This window comes from Pseudopodoces humilis, chromosome 20, assembly GCF_049639895.1.
Source record: "Pseudopodoces humilis isolate 2021_Gansu_Grassland_sample_001 chromosome 20, ASM4963989v1, whole genome shotgun sequence".
Taxonomy (NCBI): Eukaryota; Metazoa; Chordata; class Aves; order Passeriformes; family Paridae; genus Pseudopodoces; species Pseudopodoces humilis.
The window spans coordinates 12,659,033-12,679,080 of record NC_142219.1 but is presented as its reverse complement, the minus strand read 5'-3'; the positions used below and the strand labels follow the sequence as shown (position 1 = coordinate 12,679,080).

The window sequence follows — 20,048 nt, the reverse complement described above, 5'->3', positions numbered from 1 at the left end:
TGTCCAAGACAAGGTTGGATGAGGCTTGGAGCAGCCTGGGACAGTAGAAGGTGCCCCTGTCCATGGCAGGGGTGGAATGAGAGGAGCTTTAAAGCCCCTTCCCCATGGAATCCCATGATTCTGTCACGGCAAGGTGTTCCCTACCTCTGCCCAACACTCGGAGGGATTTCCCTCCAAGTCCCTGCTCCCATCAACTGAGGGGCAGAGGATTAAGCTCTCCCACAGCACCTGCTCTTCTTCACCTGCTTCACTACAACTGGGAGCCATCCTCAGCCTTGCTCCAGGAATGCAGGAGCACCTGGACACAGGATGGACCCCTGGACAGAAGCTGGGGAAATTTTGGATGACATGCCCACAGAGTGACTCTGTGGGAGGTGCTGCTGCAGGAGAATTAGCTCTTCCCAGCCCTTCCCACATTCCCAGGCAGGTTGGGGATGGTACCTGTGGTGCTTGGGGTCTGCGGTTACTGTGATAAAAGCTGGTGCATCCTCCATGGCATCGAAGTACTCTGTCTCCTCATCTTCATCACTGGCCTCTCCTTTGGCAGACTGCACACTCCCTGCTGGCACAGAGCCTTTGAGACATCCCGTGCTGCCATCCCCTCCAGAGCCCACAGCGCAGGATCTCTCCCCAGAGCCCCTCTGTGTCCCCTCCTCGCCGGCTCCCTTCACAGCCTGACCCCTCCTCCACATCCCACTCCACACCCCGAGGATGCTGAACCAATTTCCAGCTCTTAGGAGCAAGGATGTGCCCTGGCACACAAGGTGACCCTGCCATGCTCGGGAGCACCCCCGAAAATGCCCCCAGGCCACCTGACAACACTCTTCTGATGTGGCTCCGCTCCAGCACCGCCCCGTCCACCGGGAAATCCGGTTTGGATTAAAGCAGGAATCAAAAGTCACGTGTTTCAGGTGATGCTTGGAGAGGTTTCCCAGTCTTGAATTTCCAAACATTCCTCTGCTGTGGTGGGAGGGATCGATGGCTGCGAGTCCCGGTGCAGCTTCCCCGCTCCTGCCCCATCCCGGACAATCCCATTCCCTGCCTCATTCCCACTCTCCAGAGGAGCAGGGTCACCACCTCAGGCCGATTTGTGCCTGTCCCTGCAGCAATTCCCACCCTGCCCTCCCCACCTGCACCTCACAATTGTTTAGGCTGGAAAAGCCCTCTGGGAACTTCAAGCCCAGCCTTTCCCCCAGCACTGCCCAGGCCACCACCAACCTGTGTCCCAGGGCCACATCCATACAGCTGGTAAATCCCTCCAGGGATGGGGACACGGCTGGACAACCCTTTCCATGAAGAAATATTCCCCAACATCCAAACTAAACCTCCCTTGAGGCCGTAGAGGAACGAGGGCAGTGCCTGGCACCAACATCACTCCCCCCCTCCAGCAGCCTCTCTCCCTCGGGTCTGTATTTCCTTTAAAAGTAAGACCTAGCACTATTAGCAGTTTTTGTGGCTGTAACTAATGCTTCCCTGGGGGAAGGACATTTGGCAGGAATCTGCAAAGCTGTTAGATCTTATTGCAAACAAGCCCTGGCCGTTCCACTGCCACCCCACGCAGCCAATTCAGCAGTGCCAGGGGCCCCTGAGCCTTTTCCCAGTGCCATGGCTGCCCTCCAGCACCCGGAGATGTGCCCAGCCGTAAGGGTTAAAGCTCCCAAAATAGCCAGGAATAGCATGAGTGAGCTGGGGACACAGCCCTCCCTCACATCTGAATCTTGGGGACATCCAAGTCCCTGAGCAAGGACAATTAGGAATAATTATGGCATAATGGGATCCATTTAAAAAAATACCATGGGGATACAGGGCATTGCCTTGGGCATCCTTCCCATTGCTGCCAGCTCGCTGGGAGCAGCCAGGCAGAATGTTCTGAACCCTCCCAGAGGTGCCTGAACAGCCCTGGCCTGTCCCACGGGTCCCTGAGCAGCTCTATCCCATTCTGGGGGTCCCTGAGTGGAACATCCTGACCCATCCTGGAGGGCCCTGGTCGATCCCAGGAGCCCCCAAGCCATCCTGTCCCATCCTAGTCCCTGAGCAGCTGTGTCCCATCCCAGGGATCCCCAAGGGGAACACCCTGGTCCATCCCAGGGGTCACTGAGAAGCCTTATCCCACCCTGGAGGTCCCCAAGTTGAACGCCCTGGGTCCATCCTGGGGGTCCCTGAGAAGCCTTATCCCACCAAGCTGAACACCCTGGGTCCATCCTGGGAGTCCTTCAGGAGCCCCATCCCATCCTGGGGATCCCAAACAGCCCTGTCCCATCCCGGGGATCCCAAACAGCCCTGTCCCATCCTGGGGATCCCAAACAGCCCCGTCCTATTCCAGAGATCCCGGAGCAGCCCCAGCCTGTCGCTCACCCTTGGCGGTGCTGGAGATGCTGGCAGTGCCCGAGGCCAGGCCGGGTGCCCCGCGGCAGGCGCGCTCCAAGCTGTTGTGCTGCTTGGCTAACTGCTCGATGGTCTCCTCCAGCCGGATCCGCTGCTCCCGCTCATGCTGCAGCAGCCGCTGCCATTTCCGGCTGTGGCTCTCGGCTAAGTCCAGGAAATCGCGGCAGGCCTGCGGCAGGAGGGGAAAGCTCAGCTGGGAGGCGTCACGGTGACTCCGGGGCTGGTTCCCCAACGCCCCCCTCCTGCTCCTCTCCCAGGAGTGTTTTACCAACTCCCAGAGCTCTGCTCAATCCCCACATCCACAGCTCAGCTCCGGCCATCCAGAGCTGAACCACCCCACGGAGGTGGCTGCAACACGGACACCTGTCCACGGCAGCCTGGCCTGTGCCCATCCCTGACCCCACCGTGCTCCCCAGGCTGGGCCCTCACAACCCTCAGCCAAGCCCAGAGGTCTTCAGTGGCACCTTCATGCCCAAATTCAGCAAATAAGAAGCTGGATGGGACCGTGGTCCCTGGGGTGACAGCCACAGACAGGAGAGGATCATAGAATCACGGAATGCTTTGGGCTGGAAGGGACCTAAAGAACATCCAGTTCCATGGGCAGGGACGCCTTCCACTAGCCCAGGCTGCTCCAAGCCCTGTCCAACCCGGCTTTGGACACTTCCAGGGATCCAAGGACAGCCACAGCTGCTCTGGGCTACTCAAGCCAGCAATCCCTATGCTCCAGGGAGGCAGAGGGGAAGGATGCCCAGCTCCTCCCCACAGCTGCACAGCCCAGGACATGGCACAGGGCCTGGCCTGGCCCCTGCAGCAGAGGGGGCACATCCACCATAGCCAGAACCCCCCATTCCCCTGCCCAGAGAGCCCGGGGGACCCCCCAGCCATGGGGACCCTGCTGGGCACAGGGAAGGAGGGCTCAGGGAGTGCTCCAAGTGAAGCCTTGCGGTGCACACAGCATCACCATCCTGTGCCACCAGGCAGAGGACAGCCAGGACACCACAGTCCAGGCTGGCAGGGAACCCCTTGGCACCCAAAGCCCCCTGGGCTGGCATCACCCAGCCCCAGCCGTGCCGGTCTCGCAGCAGATTTCCGGGAGCAGGACATCCGCCCGGGGCCAGGACACCGGGACACTGCTGGCTGTCCCACACTGCCTCATCCCAAACAATGGTCTCACAGGACAGCCCGGCCCCCACAGCTCTATTTTTAGGTTATTTTCCATCTTGGATGAAACCCTGAGTTCCCGTGGCCTCGGCACTTCCTTTGCCATCAGCCCCACGTGCAGCTGCACACGGAGGCAGGGATGCTCCTCCCGCCCCAAATCTCTGCCAGATTCGACACACTGAACTCCTTCTTATGTTTCAAAGTAGGAAAAGAGGATTTTTATGGAAATTCTCCAGGAGCTGGCAACATGAAGGGAAATTAACTGTGCTTGCGCAACTCCTTGTCATACCAAGCAAGTCCAGTGGGTAAATGCTGGCTGATAAACTCAAAGCTATTCAAAAGTACTAAACCTGCAGAGTTTTGGATGTCTGACAGACTTCCAACATTCCCAGGACTTGCTCATTTTCTGTTTCCAGCTATTTGGAATCTACAGATTCCAGCTCTTGGCTTGGTTACTCAGCATTTGGGCTGCAGGTGGCACCTGAGGATCGAGGTAAGATTCAGGGTTTCAGCTGCCATGACTTGCTCTGATTTTACCAGGATTTGTCCAAGGAAAGCTCCAATTCATCAGTTCTTCATCAAACCTTTCCTTTGAATAGGAGCAGGATTTGAGACTCATCTAGTTAGGAAGTTTTTCCTTTAAGGTTTTGTATCACATACACTTGGAACGTGGAGGGACCAGACCCCACACGTGTCCCCTCCATCACCCCTTTGATACTTTCCTTACTGAAGGCAGGGAGGGCTCAAGGTCCTGTCCTCCCAAATTCCTGGCTGTGCTTCCATCTTTCACGTGCTCAAAACTGGGATCAGCTCTGGGACCCTCCTGACAAGAGAGCCCTGGAGGGGCTGCAGCGTGTCCAGGGCAGGGAACGGAGCTGGGGAAGGGGCTGGAGCCCCAGGAGAGGCTGAGGGAGCTGGGAAAGGGGCTCAGCCTGGAGAAAAGGAGGCTCAGGGGGCCCTTCTGGCTCTGCACAACTCCCTGCCAGGAGGGGACAGCCGGGGAGGGTCGGGCTCTGCTCCCAGGGAACAGGGACAGGAGCAGAGGGAACGGCCTCAGGCTGGACCAGGGGAGCCTCAGGCTGGATATCAGAGAACATTCATAGAAAGAGCTGTCCAGCCCTAGCACAGCTGCCCAGGGCAGGGGTGGAGTCCCCATCCCTGGAGGGATTGAACAGCCCTGGGGATGTGGCACTGGGGACATGGGGCAGTGGTGGCCTTGGCCGTGCTGGGGAATGGTTGGACTTGATGCTCTCAGGGGGCCAGAGCAGACCCCACATTCTCAGGGCCGTGTTTTCACCTCCTCCTCTGGAAACAACTCACCTCCTCCCCACCCCAAAATCCTTCTGGGAGCCACCCATGGCCCAAAGCCCACGGAGAACCTTCCCTGGCCCTTCCCAGTGACACCATCCCAGGCCAGCCCCTGGCTCCGTGCATCCCACGGATGCACTGGGCTAAGAGGATGAAACCAGGGCACATAACGGGATCTGGCCATGACCTCCCCATCCCAGCAAAGCTCATTATCTGCTCCAAAGGTTCAGCTCCACAGGCAGCAGGAGCAGAAATGCCCCGTTTGGCACCGAGGGTGGGAACTGCTGGCTGCTCCCAGCTTAGGGGCTGAGCAGTTTAAAACGAGATCACCTGTAATTATCCTACTGCAATTAACCACGGGCTGGAAGGTGTAAAAGGGAATTAGGGGGAAAGGAGGTAATTATGAAGGAGCCATGGGGAGGGAGGGCTGGGAGAGCTTGCACCAGCAGCTGATGGGAATCAATGTCCCAATGAAAAGGAGCAGGTGACACCTCAGAATCTCCCACCCCAAAGCTTCAAGGAGGATTCCATGCTGTATATCCCAAAGGGAAATCTGCACCACTGGGCTTCATTTACAGCCATAAAAAAAGTCCAAGTGATGGGGAATGGTTCTCAGCGTTGCAGAGGGTGGGGAGGTTTTGGGAAGGTGAGCAGGACAGTCCTCACAGGGCCACAGATGCCACCATGGGCTGTGGAGCTTCCATGGAGCAGGACAGGACAATGCATGGTCCACACTGCATCCCACAATGGTGTCCATGTGGATTTAGGAGCTGGGATACAGGTACAGGAATTCCCTGTTTTTGAAAGGCTGTACAGGTCTCTCTCTGCAGCCTCTTCCTCTGTAATTCAGACAATGGCTTGATCCAAACCTGGATCAAAGGATCCAGATCAACCCAGGAGGTTCACAAGGATCACGTTTGCTCCTTGGGAGAGAAGTGATGCCAGGGTGGAGAGGGGAGAATTTCCTGCAAGAGGGATCTGCCAAACTCAGCCCCCACTGCTGCCACCAGCAGCCAAGCAAATTAAAGTGATTAATTTGGGTTTACACCCCCTACAGCCAGGACAGTGCCAAGTTCCACAGGGATGCTCACTGGAGGTGGGAGCAGCACCAAGCAGGGATCAGGCAATATTTTTTCACAGTCTGTCGACTGAGCTCAGTTCTGAGCCAAAACTCATCCCTGTATGGAACAAGGGCTGCAGAGCACTGGGGTGAGGAGCTCAGACACGAATATCCCAGCTCATCACTCATTCCCAGCATTAATCCCCTGCCTTGGTGTTCCCAAGCAACAAACAATCCCAGCCACTGAGCAGGAGCAACACCTCGAAATCCAGCTTATAAAATCCTCATGGAGAGGTGGCTAAATTTAGTTCCAGCTGAACTTGCTTGGGGATGCAAGACTCAGCCAGAAATCCACGTGAGGCTGGCACAGGGACACAGGACAGCGGGAAGAGGCTCCTTGAGGAATGCACCCAAAGGAGGGCACAATGCCCAGGCTGAAGGATGAAAGTGCAGGAAAAGTGATTCCCCAGTGAGCTGTAAGGCTGAGGAGTCAAAGCCATGAAGGTACAGCCTTGGGAGGCACCATCATTCTCAAAGCTCTCCCAGGACCCATCCTCTGGAGAGTGGAGAAGAGGAAAGGGCAGAGGATGCTGTGCCTATCCCCACGTGCTCCTCACCCCATCAGGAGACTGCCTTTATGCTTCACAGCATCCAAACTGCTGCCTGCCACTCACAGAGGGGCAGCAGGTACAGGAGCTGACAGAACCTGGGTTTTGCCCCAGGATCAGAGCTGGACCAAATCCTGAAGTTCCAAAGGCTGTTCTGCCTCAGCATCATCACGGCACAGATGGGGCTGGAGAGCAGCAGCCAGGCTGACAGGTCACCAGCGACCAGAGCTAAAAGCAGGCTCCATCCATGTGCAGCCCCTGATCTCAGGGTTACCTGCAATCATGTGGAAGAGGAACAGGGGAGGTTTCTCCTCCTCTCCAAAGCTGGAAAAAGTTGTGGCAGGTCCCAATCCAGCACTGGCCGATGGAACTGCAAATCTCAGCCAAGACAGGGAGGCACAGCCGAGGTGGCCAAAAGAAGTGGAAAAATACCACCGAGGCTCCTGCAAATTCCCGTGGAGGAAGAGGCAAAGTGCCATCGAGGTCCTGCCGGGGAGCAGAAGGCAAGACTTGGTGCCATCAGCTCTGCTGTCCTCCCAGTGCCCAGCAGCTGCCTCCCAAGGGCACATTTAGCACCTTTCACACATTTGTCACGGCAAATATCCCGATTTCACAGCTTGTTGCTGGCTAATGGGAACGTCCTTAACAGCCCCGGGATTATTCATGCAGCGGAAAACAATCACCCATCACCCGAGGTCACCCATGTCCTGCCAAGGTGGTGGTGCCACACACCCACGGGGATCTCTGCTTCCTCAGTGGAGCAAACAGTCAAAATCGGATGGAAGGAACAAAGAGACGAGGTTAATTAGCTTGAAAGGGTAAATGATCACAGCAAGGCCTGCCAGACTGCATAGAATCATGGAGTGGCTTGGCTGGAAGGGACCTTAAAACTCGTTTTGTCTCATCCCCCTGCCGTGGGCAGGGACACCTTCCACTATCCCAGGCTGCTCCAAGCAGTGCAGCAAGTGGCCTTGGACACTTCCAGGGATCTAGGGACAGCCACAGCTTCTCTGGGCACCCTGTGCCAGGGCCCCACCACCCTGACAGGGAACAATTCCTGCCTGGGGTCACCACAAGGGGACAACCTCTGGGGCAGCCCCAGCACAGCTGAGCATTCCCAGTGTCCAGCACAAAGCTGATGGATGCCAAAGGAACGTGCTCACACCTGCAATCCCACCTGTCCCACCATCCCAGAGGATCAGCTACACAAATCCAACCTGCAGGAAAAATCCAGCAGGGAAGTGCCTGCTGCTGTGGGACCAACACCTCCTGCTCCTCAAGCATGGGACAAGGACCACTTCATGGCCCGGGAGTGACATGGGAGGAGGCAAGTGCCAGATGCGTTCAATCATCTCTTTCTTGGGTGAATTACAGAGCAGGAGCCGTCACCACTCAGCGGGGACAGAGCTCTGTCGCTCCCTGGGAGATAAGTGCTCCCTTCCTTCCTGGAGTCATCAAAACCCTGGGAGACACAGCTGGCTGCTGCTTGCTGCAGAACAGCCCCCCGAGGGAAGGACACTTGCAGAGCCTGTCTGGCTCTGAACATGGCACAAAGGCACAGAATCACAGGATCATGGGTTGGGTGGGAAGGGACCTTGGAGCTCATCTCATTCCACTCCCTCCATGGGCAGGGGGACCTTTCCACTAGGCTGCTCTGAGCCCTGCCCAACCTTGAGCACTTCCAGGGATGGGGCTGGAGCCATTTGGGTTTAGAGCTGTGAGACAGAGTCACAATCTGCCACTGCACCCAGAGAGGGTTAATTTGTCCTTCCTCCCCCAAAAAACACTCTGAGCAGAAAGCAAAGGGGAAATAAAAGGATGGAGCCAACCTGAATCCCAAATCATCCCACACACCGTCAGATGGCAATGAGACATGGAGTGTGGTCATCTGCTCAACAGTGATGGCACCCACAGCCATGCTGGGGCCCAAGGCCAGGCTGCTGCTCAGCACCACATCAACACAGCCTGCTTAAATAACAGCAAATCTGTCCCAAATCCTTGGGGTGACCCTCAGCCAGCATCCCAGCTGTCTGAAGCAGGAAGTGGGAACACCAGGAGCTGCCCCTCCCTGGGGCAGGGCTGGTGGGGAGAGCTGGGCTGAGCCTCAGTAAGTCATGACACCCTGAGAAACCAAGGTGACGTGGTGCAAAACCCCAGGAGTTCAACACGGAAAATCACCCCACTCCCTCTGCAGCCAGGGGAAATAGGTGCTACAAAAAAAGCACAGACATGGAAAAAATCCTTAGTGAGCCAACAGGAAATGGGAATACACTGGAGCAGGCTCCAGCCCATCCCTTGATGCCACTGTCAGCAGCTCAGCCAGACCCCCAGTGCTTGAACAAGGTGCTCCCTAAATCCCTGATGGTCCCATTCCATGTGGCACCTTGTGCCCCAGCAGTGCCTGCTGCCCTCTGGGGTTCATGGATTCCCTGGGAGTCAGAGATATTCAAGATGGAGATGTCCAAGACTGAGAAGTATGGGACAGGTATGTCCGAGATGGAGACATCCACAGGTCTTGTCTCCTGGTTGTGAATCTGGGAATTCTTCCACCTTACCATGTTCTTTTGGGCCACCTGCTGCAAGGCCATGGACACAGCAGTGTTCCACCAGATCCACCCTGGCCAGGGGTTCCTTAGAGCCGAGCTCATCCCAAAGCTCATCCTGAAGCACCGGGGCCGGCACAGCACCCAGACCCCGCCTGCAGCGCCGCCGTCGGCGCCATGGAATCCACCCCATCAATACAGAGGGGATTAGTGGGAAACAGTGGCAGATCCGCTGGCTGGCTGTGCTAAGAGGCTCTAATCCCAACCCCACACAGCCTCCATGGAGGAGGAATCACGGACTGATCCCGAATCGGCGGCGCTCGGCGGGACAGGAGGACGTGTTCAGTGCGGTTCTGGGAAGGGGAACGAGCCAGTGCTGCCCATGGGTTACAGACCAAGGCAATGCCAGCCTGGAGCTGGACCATGGGAAGGATCTGGGTCTGGTTTCTGCTGGGAAAACAACTAAGCAATTTGCTGGATACTCTGGGGTGTCAGTCCTTCCACCCCAAACCTCACTGAGCAGCACCCAGCAGCCTCCACTGGCCATGCCAGAGGGTGCCAAGGACATGCTGGGACCAGTACAGAAGATATCCTGGGAGCTGAGAGGGTGCTGGGACCTCCTGCTGCAGAGTGGCCACCCCAGAACTGTGTCCCTGCAGGGCTTCCCTGCTCTCCTCCAGCCATGGAAAGTCTCAGGCTTGTCCTGGTGCTCCCACCTGCCTGCACAGTAGTGGGGCCTCTCCACTGCCACCTGTGCAAAAATCCCTTCCCTGGGAAGCTCCCAGCACTGTTTCCTTCCCTGCAGGGAGGTACCTTCAGGTGGCTGCTGCACATTCTTCATTCTCCTTTGCTTGCCCAAGCCCCCAAACCCACCCCAGCAGTGGGGGACCACAAGGAGAGTGGCCAATCTCCACTTCCAGGCCCCTGGAGCCCCAATCCAGGTGCTGGTGTGCCTGGAGAGCTCTGTCCTGCCGACAGCTCCCAGGATGACAGATTTCCTGAGGCTGTCACTGGCTGCTTTCCTCATCCCCTGATGGAGCAGATTCCAGGCTGGAGGAGCATCTGTCCAAGCACTCAGCGGCAGGAGCAGCTGGCACTGCCCGCGGGCAGCTCCGACCCCGGGATCTGCAGGAAGCTGCCTCGGATTGTCCCTCACGTTCAGCCTCGTGCAAACCTCCCCACGGTATGAGAGGGGCTGCAGGAGCAACAGCAGCCCCCCACAATCCCCTCATCTCCCTGTGCCGTAAGTTCTTCCTGGGTAAATCCATGGGAGAGCAGAGCTGCCATTCCAGTGCTTTTTCCTTCACTGGAGGAAGGAGCCGGAGTGAAGCATCTTGGGGCAGCGGCCCAGGGAAGAGGCAAACCCAACCCTCGTGATCCCAAAGGTATTCACCCAGCAATGCTTTGGTATTTGCCCTCCCCACAGCCCCATCCTGCCCCAGGCTCCAGGCAGGGATGAGGATCCCAGGAGGATCCCTGGGCATCAGGAGATGCCTGGCTGGGCTGGCTCCCAGCTCAGCAGAGCTGCTGCTCAAGCCCAGGCACTGCTGATGGTGCAGGGCTGAGCTGGGCCCACCAACACAGCCCTGCTGAGCCAGCAGCACAGCACAGACACTCCCGGCTCTCCTCAGTGCAAAAGTCAAACACATCCAGGAGGGAAGGGCTGCAAGAAGCACCCTCAGGTGCTGGGGACAGATTCATCCTCCCTCTTCTTGCATGAGGTTCTGAGGGGAACCCTGGGACAGTCTGAAACCTCCTGGGTTTCTGGGACAGCAGGAGGAGGAAGAGACAGGAGAGGGGTAAGAAAGGTGAAAACCCCCACAGCAGGTGAGCACCCACTGCAAGCACTGGCCAGCACAGAGGCCCCACGGCCACACACAAGGGCTGAGTACCCACAGGCCTGATAAAATCCAGTTGGAAGCACTCAGGGAATGATGATGACGAGGGAGTGGGAGGAAGGCACTGCCTGTCTGAACAGATCTGCTCAGAGATACCCTCACACTTCTACATTTAAAAGCATCACAGGATGCTCTGGGAAAGGCACAACAGCTCCAAGAGCAGGGGCCAGGCTCCACCTCTGCCCATCTGCACTCCCCCAGCCCCACTCAGGCAGGGACAGACCCCAGGGTGCCACTGTCACCCTCCACCCTCCCCCGTAACAGCAAAGCACCCACCAGTGATTTCCTGTGGCGCCTCCACAGTAGGAACACGCAGGACACCCGGAGCCCTCGCTGCAGCCCTCTCATCCGAGGGGGATTAGGGCTGGGTTAGGGATTTAATCCCACTGCCGGGGCTTTTCTGGGTCGGTGACATGGTTTGCGAGGCGCTGATTAGTGCGCGTCGTTAGCGCAGCACGGATAATTAACACAGCCTGTGCCACATGCCAGCGAGAGCTCCTGCGCCATCACCCTCACCACAGCTACGGGGGACAAGCCCTGGCCCTCTGTGGGGTCTGGCTGGACTTTTGGGCAGCAGAGCAGCTGCCTGGGGTCACAGAGGGAATCCTCGCCCTGAGGAAGCAAATCCAGGAGTTAAAGATGGGAGTTTTCTCACTGCAGTGCTGGAATTAACCCCTGAGAGCACAGGGAGAGCTCCTCCAGCCCACTGGCTGTACTGGGGTGAACTGGGAGCTGCTGCCCAGGTGGAGGATGTCAGTTCCATCATCCTGCCTGTGCCACGATGGGTTTGGGGACCCCAAGGGACAGACCATATGTCCATCCACACCAGTTCAGCACAGGGACGTGCCAAAGGTGGGGACCAACAGCATCACCCCGGCCCCACGGTCACTCCAGAGAGGTGATCCCAGGGACTCTGTTGCCCCCCAGCTTTGAGCAGGTTTCCAAGCAGACACAGACACACCCACAGGGTGTATCCATCATCTACCACTGGATAAACCCAGAACTCACACACTGGGCTGGAGGCTGTGCTGGGCAACCTGAGGCTGCTCAGAGCAGGTGCTCAGCATCATCTGAGTTAATATGGCAAGAGTTTGGGGAGTATGGATCAATCACAGCAGCATTCCCATGGGGCAGTGCTCCACAGGGAAGCTGGAGGGAAGCACATCTTGTGCCCAGGCAGCTCATTCCAGCACAGGCACCCAAAGGGCTCCAAATAAACCAACTCCAGCAGGCAGATGCCACTCTGAGTTCCCAGGAGACCAGTGTGGCTGCAGGGAGAGGCCAGAGGTTCCTTGAGCCACTGGCACATGGCCACCCCAAAAGTGCTGCTGAGCTGGAGCACAGCCCTGGAGGGACTCGCAGTGAGAAACCCTGCTGGGACTGGAGCGTGCAGCCCCTGGGATGCTGCTGGGTGTCCTGCAGGGGATTAAAGTGACAGCCTGGGGGCCATGTCCTGGAGGAGAGGCGGCACATGCTGTTGTCCACCTCACTCTGGCTCCAGCTCTGTGTTTCACACTATTGGAGGCCCTCCTGGCAGGACTGAAGGATGTGTCAGGCAGGACTGTGAGATGTGTCAGGTGCTGTTCCTCCAGGAAAGTTCATTCCCATGGGAAAGGAAAAGCTGGGTGGGAAATCAGCCTGCCTCAAAGCAGCTGCTGGCATCCCTGCAGGACAGCCTGGGGCAGCCAGCAGTGCCTCTCAAGGGCAGGTGAGTCCTTTGCTCCTGATGGAGCAGCATCTCCCACCCAGCACTGCACTCCTGCTCCTCTCACCCTTCCTGCACTGGCCTGGCAGAGCCTTCCTGAACCCCTGCTTCTCCAAAACCTCAAGGGGAAACACAAACTAACCCAAGAATGACACAGGCAAGCCCAAGCCCTGCTGCTCTCCAAGCTCCCGTTCCTTGAGGAAGCACAAAGCTCCACCGTAGCATCCCCATTCTCATTAAAAACTATTTCCATCACCACCCACAGCGCTGTGAGCTCTTCCCGACGCCCAAACTGCTTCCTCAGCTCATCCACACACCCCTCCTGCCTGCTGTCTCCTGCTCAATGATGAGACAGAGCTTTCCCCACCCTTCCATGAGTCTGTCTACACAACTCAGCGCGCTGCTCCGGATCCTCTGGGCCTCTCATCCCGGTAATTTGTTGCCCTTATTTTTCCACACCTCCCACTCCTCCCCCGTGGCAGATTGTGCCTTGGCTTTCCGTGTCTCTGCCCAGCCCTGCTGACACTCTGCTCCCTCATCCCAGCAAGCCTGGACCCTGCCTGGTGAGATTCCAACAGGGAACAGAGCCAACAGGAGGCTCCCAGAGCTCTGGGCTTCAGTTTAAGCCCTGCAACAGCCAGTCTGAAATCCAGCACATCTGAAACCCTCACCTGTAACAGCCCAGCACATCCTGCTCTGCCTCTGCCCAAACCCTTCCCCATCACTCCCAGCACCTGCCCAGGGATGTTCCCAGCCTCTGGAGAGGAGCACCCGGTGCCAGTCGTGGCAGCACCCAGAGCACAGAGGGAAGGTCACCTTCGCAGCAAAGCTCTTTTATTTCCATCTCTATTTATTTATTTCCTCCGCTTGCTGCGCTCCCCGTGGCTCCGGGGCCATTTACATAATCAGATCAGAGGCAGCTGCACAGGAACTGCACACGCTGGCCCCAGAGCTCCCAGCCCTTCTTCCCAGGAGCACCTTTCCATTCCCTGGACTATGCCTTCCCTCCCTGGAGCATCCATCCCTTCCCCAGAGCGCCCATCCCTTCTGCTCACAGCCACAGCACCAAACCTCACAGATCCGTATCCACTTTTCCACTTCCATGGAGCAGATCCATGAGCTTCGGTGCTGCAGCCAGGGCAGAGCCTGGACATGGAGCATCCACATGCCAGCACCTGGACAGTGCTGCCAGCTGGGATCTCTGGGAAAAACCTGGTGGGCAAGGACACTTTTAACTTCTCCTGCAAGGAACTTCTGGCCTGGCAAAAGCACCCTGTGCTCCCATGGGATATGTGCTCAGGGATGGGCACGAGCACGATGTATTTATACATGGAAACTCCACCTGCTTCCCTGGAGCAGTTTCATGTTCTATACAGATTTTGGGACCTTTGCACTGCACAGAGCTCCCCCATCCCCCCACGAGAGGCTCCTGGCAGCTCCAGAAGGCATCAGCCCATCTAAAAGGAGAAATCGAGGCACAGGAAGGGATCCATGCTGGAAAAGGTGACAGTGCGGCTGGGAGCCACCAGTTCCTGTGACAGGGGCATCAGGCTGGTCCCCTCCTTCCTGGTCCCCCCCTCTCTGCTTGTCCCTCTCCTGCCTTTCTAACCCAGCCCCTCAAAGTGTCCCCCTGCCCACAGCTCCATCACCTCCTCCCAAAACAACTGATTCAGCAGGGATCTGGGAGAGCCACAACCTCCTCCCAGAGCTGCCACGCTGCTCCCACCCTGCTCCTTCCAGTCCTGCTCCCTCCAGGGCACAGCCTTTCCCTCAGGCATCTCCTCAGGATGCCCATCCAGAGCCAAAGTACCAAAGGATGCACAGCATCCATGTGAGAACGTGCCCTGCCACCCCCCAGCCCCTCTTACCTGTTTGGGACTTTGGGCAAGCCACGTTCCTGCTGTTATATCCCAGCACAACAGTTTTTGTGGAATTTCCCACCCTCCAGACAGCCTTGCTCAAGCTTTTATCACGTTGCAACCACCACAACCTCCTCCTCCTCTTCTTCCTCCTCCTCTCTGTGCTGGACACGGCAAATACTGCTCTGCTCATCCCTTCCCAAAGGCTGCTGGAGAATTCTCTCCCTGGCAATTCCCTGCCCACATCCCAGTGCTGTTCCGCCTCCTGACAGCAAACCTGGGCAGCACCGAGGGTCTGCTGGCACCTCCCACCACGCTGCCAACCCCATTCCCAAAACTTGGACAAACTCTCCATGGGGAAAGTGCTGCACAAGCATCCCCAAACTGCTCTGAAACACAAAAGAGACTCGGGAAGCCCTTTCCCCCTGTGGCTACAGAATCCTAGGAGTGGGAATGGGGAGGATGCAGCGACCATGGGGCTCTGAGTACCCTCCAGCTCCTGCTGGGAATTACATCAAACACCACCCAACCTCCTTCTGCTCAGGGCTAGGACAGCCTGATGACAGCACTGCTCCATTCACAATTCCCTGAGCTCTGCCTTCATACATTATTCCAGCCCGTTGAAGCTTTGGGATTGTTTTTTTTTCATTTCCTTTAAATATTTTATTCAGTTTTGCTCTCTTTCAGAGCTCCCTGGAGTAAACCAGCCTCCCAGGAAGGGCTGTCTCACTGCGATGGAGGCACACTCAAAGCACAGCCGGAAAGCACCGTGAGGCTGCACAAGGCAGGTGCAGAGGTGGTGCCAGCACCGCTTCCTGACCTCCAACAGCCTGGCTGGGAGAGCAGAGCCAGCACGAGACCCAAGGGGGTTAAATCCCACAGCTGTGTGGAACACCAGCAGCTTCATGGAAGCAATGAGGATGTGAGGGATGTGGGATGTAGGTCTCAACCCGCAGCGGGATCTGAAGTGCTGTGCCGGGCAGAACTCCCCCACGGAGCAAAGGAAAGCCCCTCAGCATTTCCAACATGCACATTTCCCAGCTTTACAAAAATGACCTACACATGGAGCAGGCTGTAAGGATGTAGCAGAGCTGTGTCTCGGTGGGGTCCATATCCACGCCCTTTCCCCAGCTGCATCTTCCCAACTTCCCATGCCCTCACCACGGCGCCGAGCCCCGGCCGTGCCGAGCCCCACGGTAACGCGACTCAAGCCACGGGGAACAAACAGGGAGGGCAGGAGGATGGAGGAGGAAGAGGAGGGGGAGGAAGGGCAGGAGAAGCAGCACTCACGTTGATCATAGCATTGGATGTGATGCGGAAGAGCGTGGCGCGCTCGTTCACCGCCTTGATCTTCTCTCCGCTGTCGGCCGGCAGGCGCAGGTTCTCCAGCTCGCTGAGCGAGCGCTGCAGGGCCGCGCCGTGCTTGGCGATCAGCTCATTGCAGGTGCTCAGGTCCTCCAGCTTACTCGACAGGGTCTTCAGGGGGCCGTGCAGCTCGCTCTTGTCTGACTGCGAGGCGGGCTCCTCATCACCCGAGTCATCTGCACGGGGAGGGATGGAGAGAACAGCGTTTCCATGGTTACCCCCGCGGGCAGGGACCAGGGACCTCCCTCCTCCTGCCGGGCCGGGGGTCGCGGCCGCCGCGGCCCCTCCGGAGCACGGAGTGGTGGGGGTGGCACCAGAGCCCCGAGCAGCCACTCCTGGGGCTGTCACCGAGATCTGCTCCAGGGTTGGGTGGTGGGGTGGCACAGGGGGTGCCACACACCAAACCTGCCCTTCCCAGGCTCACCGGGGTCGATCCACCCTGCACTGGGGGCTCTGCCAGCTCTGCTCGGGGCAGGGTGTTGTCACCTGAGGGAAAGGTGACAGAGACACCAAGGAAAGTGACACTTTACCCAAAACCACCACGTCTTCAAAGGGCAGAAAACTCCACGATCAGCACCTCAGCTACAGCAAAAATTTCTGCAACTCCAGAACACTTAAAACCAGGAAACAAATCCAGATCCGCTCAGTGGGAGTAACACAGCATTTCTGATCACCCCACTGCTCCCCCAGGAAGGAGGTGATCGGACCCAAGAGGAGCAGCACCCAAAGCAAATACAAAGAGAGAGAAGCAGGTCCTGGGCAGGGGCTGTGCCCCATCCTTATGCTCCAAAGTTTAGCCGAGGGTTTTCCAGGTGCTCCCAAAACCTTCTGAGGCAGCAGAGCAGGGACCTACTCGTGTATCTCCCCTCCCTGAATCTTCTGTCTCTGGATTTCAGAGAGATGGGCACCAGCAAAACCCGGCTGCAGCTTCTCTGCCAGGTCTGGGGGAGCTGGGGGAGTGAGAACATTCTCCAAACAATCCAGGCACAGAGCTCAGGGATGGCTCTGGTGTAACGGGGGAGCAGCACATTCCCTCTCAGGGCTGCGAGGAAAGAAGGAAACCCGTGATTCCCTGGCAGGTGGGTGTTTGGCTGCTATTCCTGGCTCATTGATAGGAGCTCTGGAAATGCTGTGGGTACTGGGAGAGGTGTTCAGGCACTGCTGAGATTGAATCCACAGTAAGGGAAGCAGAGGAAGAGCAGTGATTCGATTACTGTGATCCAAAAGCAAGGATCTGGATAAATGTGACAGGATCATGAACCTGGAGTGGAAGCAGGAGCAGAGCACAGCACAGTGTCACCCCAGGACTCATGGTGAACCTCCCAGAATGGGTGTGATGGGACAGGGGACACAGCTCAGGGACAGCACTGATCCTCTACAGCAGGACCAACCTCACTGCCCAAGGACAATGGGAGAAAATGCGAGGGAAACAGAGCATGGAATGGCTCATGAAGCACCAGGACAGCATCTCCCAGTGTCACCACTTGGTCCCTCTGCAGCCCAGCTGACAAACACGAGCAGCAGCTGCTGGAGCCAGGAGAGAAAGCACCACCAAGGACAATCGGAGCACCCAGGGGAAACCAGCTGAGAGCTTCCCAAGGAAGGTGAGCTGCCAGCTGAGGTGTTTGGGAGATGGGCAGCTCCCATAGCCAGGCTGGGGAGCTGCTGAGCCCGGACAAGGGACAGGACCAGAGGTTTGAAAACACACCCGGAATCAGGGAAGTCTCCAGAACAGCTGGTAGGAGAAGGGGAATAGGAACAGGCAGGATTCCAGGGACTCCATCCCAGGAGGGTGCACAGAGGCACCACAGCGATGGCACAGGCTCACACCACAGGCCAACTCCAAAAGACCTGGCAAGAAAATTGAAGCCACCTTTCTACCAGTACAGAATATAACCAAAACCTCCTCAAAGCCCATTTTCTGATACAAAAGTTCACTGGGGCACACAAAGGGTCTCCAGCAGTGTGGGTACGTTCCCTGGGCTTGGATATTGTCTCTGCACCTGTCCTGATCCGGTGCTTCCAAGGACAGAGCATTCCATACCCTGGACACTCTCTGGGACAGGGGCACCAGGCTGCTCCTGCTGCTCTGAGCTGTGTCCCTGGGGCTTTCCAGGGCGGTCTCTGGCCTCCTTCACCATCTCTTCTCTCCAGGTGGGGAATTGTGCTCTTCCCACCAGCATCCCAGCAGCCTGTGCAGGCTGTGCCTGCTGCCTGCACTCCTCCACAGCTCTGGGATCTGATCACTAACGAGGCTGGACTTTAACAGCCAATTTATAATGAAGTCTCATGTTTTATAAAGCTCTCAGGAGCAGAAGCCAACCCTGCTGGCTCAGCTTTCATTGCTAACAGGAGCCTCAACATGGCAAAACCCACCTCTGAGGGACTCCAGGGGACAATCCAAATTTCCCAATTTTCTGTTTGCAGGCATCAAAAGCAATTTACAAAGCCAATTTTACCTGCTTACAAGCGCTGCAAAAATGGTGCCAGGCAAGAGAAAGTGCCTCTCTGCCCATCCCCAGGCAGCACTTAACACCCAAACCCCTCCCTTTGATTTTCCCCCATCCTGCCTTTCCAGAGCAAAGCCTGGATCACCTTGCCAGGTGCAATCCCAGATCACAGCCTGGAGATTTTTCACAGAATCACAGAATGCCCTGAGTTGGGAAGGACCCACAAGGATCACCCAAAGCCCCCAACAATCCCACCCCGTCCCTGGCAGCGCTGTCCAAACACTCCTGGCAGCCCTGGGGCCGTGCCCATCCCTGGGAGGCTGGGCAGTGCCAGCACGGGGATGGCAGGGCACGGAGAGGGACGGGCTCTGCACTTTGCCAGGACATTATTTCCTGCCCATTGATTGAGGCTGTGGGAACAATCCCTGCCTGAGTGCTCAGCTTGAGGCAGGAACACAGCATGGCCCAATTTTCTATCGCTGTGCAGAATTATATAAACGCCTCAAAGCCCAGGAAAAGGGAGAAGGAACCTGGGTCAGCCCAGTGATGCTGCTCATTGCAGCTGAGCTGGCTGAGCTGAGCATCCCTCACCAGCTCCTGCTGTCCCACAGCCACTGCTGTGGGATGCTGGAATGCTGACAGGGTGGGCAGCAGGATCCCACCTTCCCTCTCCTGCCTGAGCAGCTGCAACCATAGAGTGGTTTGGGTTGGGACCTTAAAGCTCATCTCCTTCCACCTTCTAGACATGGGCAGGGACAGCTTCCACTAGAGCAGGAACCAATTAAGAATATATACATACATACATACATATATATATATATATAAATCTCAAGCAACATAATTTCTTGCAATTATCTCAAATCAAAACATGGGAAGAAGGAAATCCAGAGTCACAGCTACAGTCAAATAAATCAGAGTAGCTGAAAGCAGAAACGATCACACAGAGCACCCAAACCTCCTCACTGCCATGCCCAAGAGCTCTGACACTGGCTCTGAAGGTGCTTCCATCTTTCTCCTGGGAGCTCCTGGGAAAGCTGACCAAATCCCAAATCCACAGAAACATGAATCCTTCTGTTTCCTGCAACAAGTAGCAGCCACTCAGATCTGCACCAGCTTTGGAGCAGCAGCTCCAGGTCCCAGTGGAGGAGCCCTGCTCCCACCAGGCCATCCCCTCCAGCTCTCCGGCTGCTGTTTGCACCAGCAGGACAAACTGCCATGGGAATGCTGGGACACAGCACAGGACAGGGGCTGGGCTCTGCCATCCCCTCACTCCCCCATCAGGGCTGGTCTCAGGAAAGCTGCTTTGAATCACGGGACCAATTAGGCAGGAAAAGACCCCCAAGACCACCATGTTCAACCTTTTCCCAACTTTGCACATGACACACCAGTTCCTGTAGTTACAGCTGATTATCATGAAGGGTTGGAGGAGAGAGCTGCAGATATATTCATCCTGTTGCTGAGGATGAAGGATTCACTCATCCAGAAAGGTGGAAGAGCAGCAAGCCTCTGCCTGGAGGTCTTTGCCTGGAGCCCAGCCAAACACCACAGCTTTGAGGATCTTGCCCTTATTCCAGCTTTTGTATCAGCTCAGACAGGGAAAAAAATTATTTGGCTTTGCTAAGGCTGGGAAAACACCCTGAAGCTCAGGAAATACCCACAGAGAGTCTATCCAGGGCTCCTCATTCGAGGATGGACCACAGGGGATT

At 56.9% G+C, this 20,048-nt stretch overlaps 1 protein-coding gene across 4 annotated transcripts in view; it reads right to left on the bottom strand.

Moving 5' to 3' along the window:
* Positions 1 to 20,048, bottom strand: part of OSBP2 (oxysterol binding protein 2) — a 90,869-nt gene that overhangs the window by 11,849 nt on the left and 58,972 nt on the right. For 2 of the 4 annotated variants that reach the window (XM_014253976.2, XM_088065094.1), the window contains 3 exons: positions 15,818 to 16,068; positions 2,356 to 2,554; positions 442 to 562 (listed from right to left, as the gene is read on the bottom strand). In XM_014253976.2, coding sequence (XP_014109451.2) covers positions 442 to 562; positions 2,356 to 2,554; positions 15,818 to 16,068 — 571 coding nt within the window. The remainder of the gene's footprint in view (positions 1 to 441; positions 563 to 2,355; positions 2,555 to 15,817; positions 16,069 to 20,048) is intronic. The other 2 variants (XM_088065093.1, XM_005524534.3) reach the window with 1 other exon arrangement.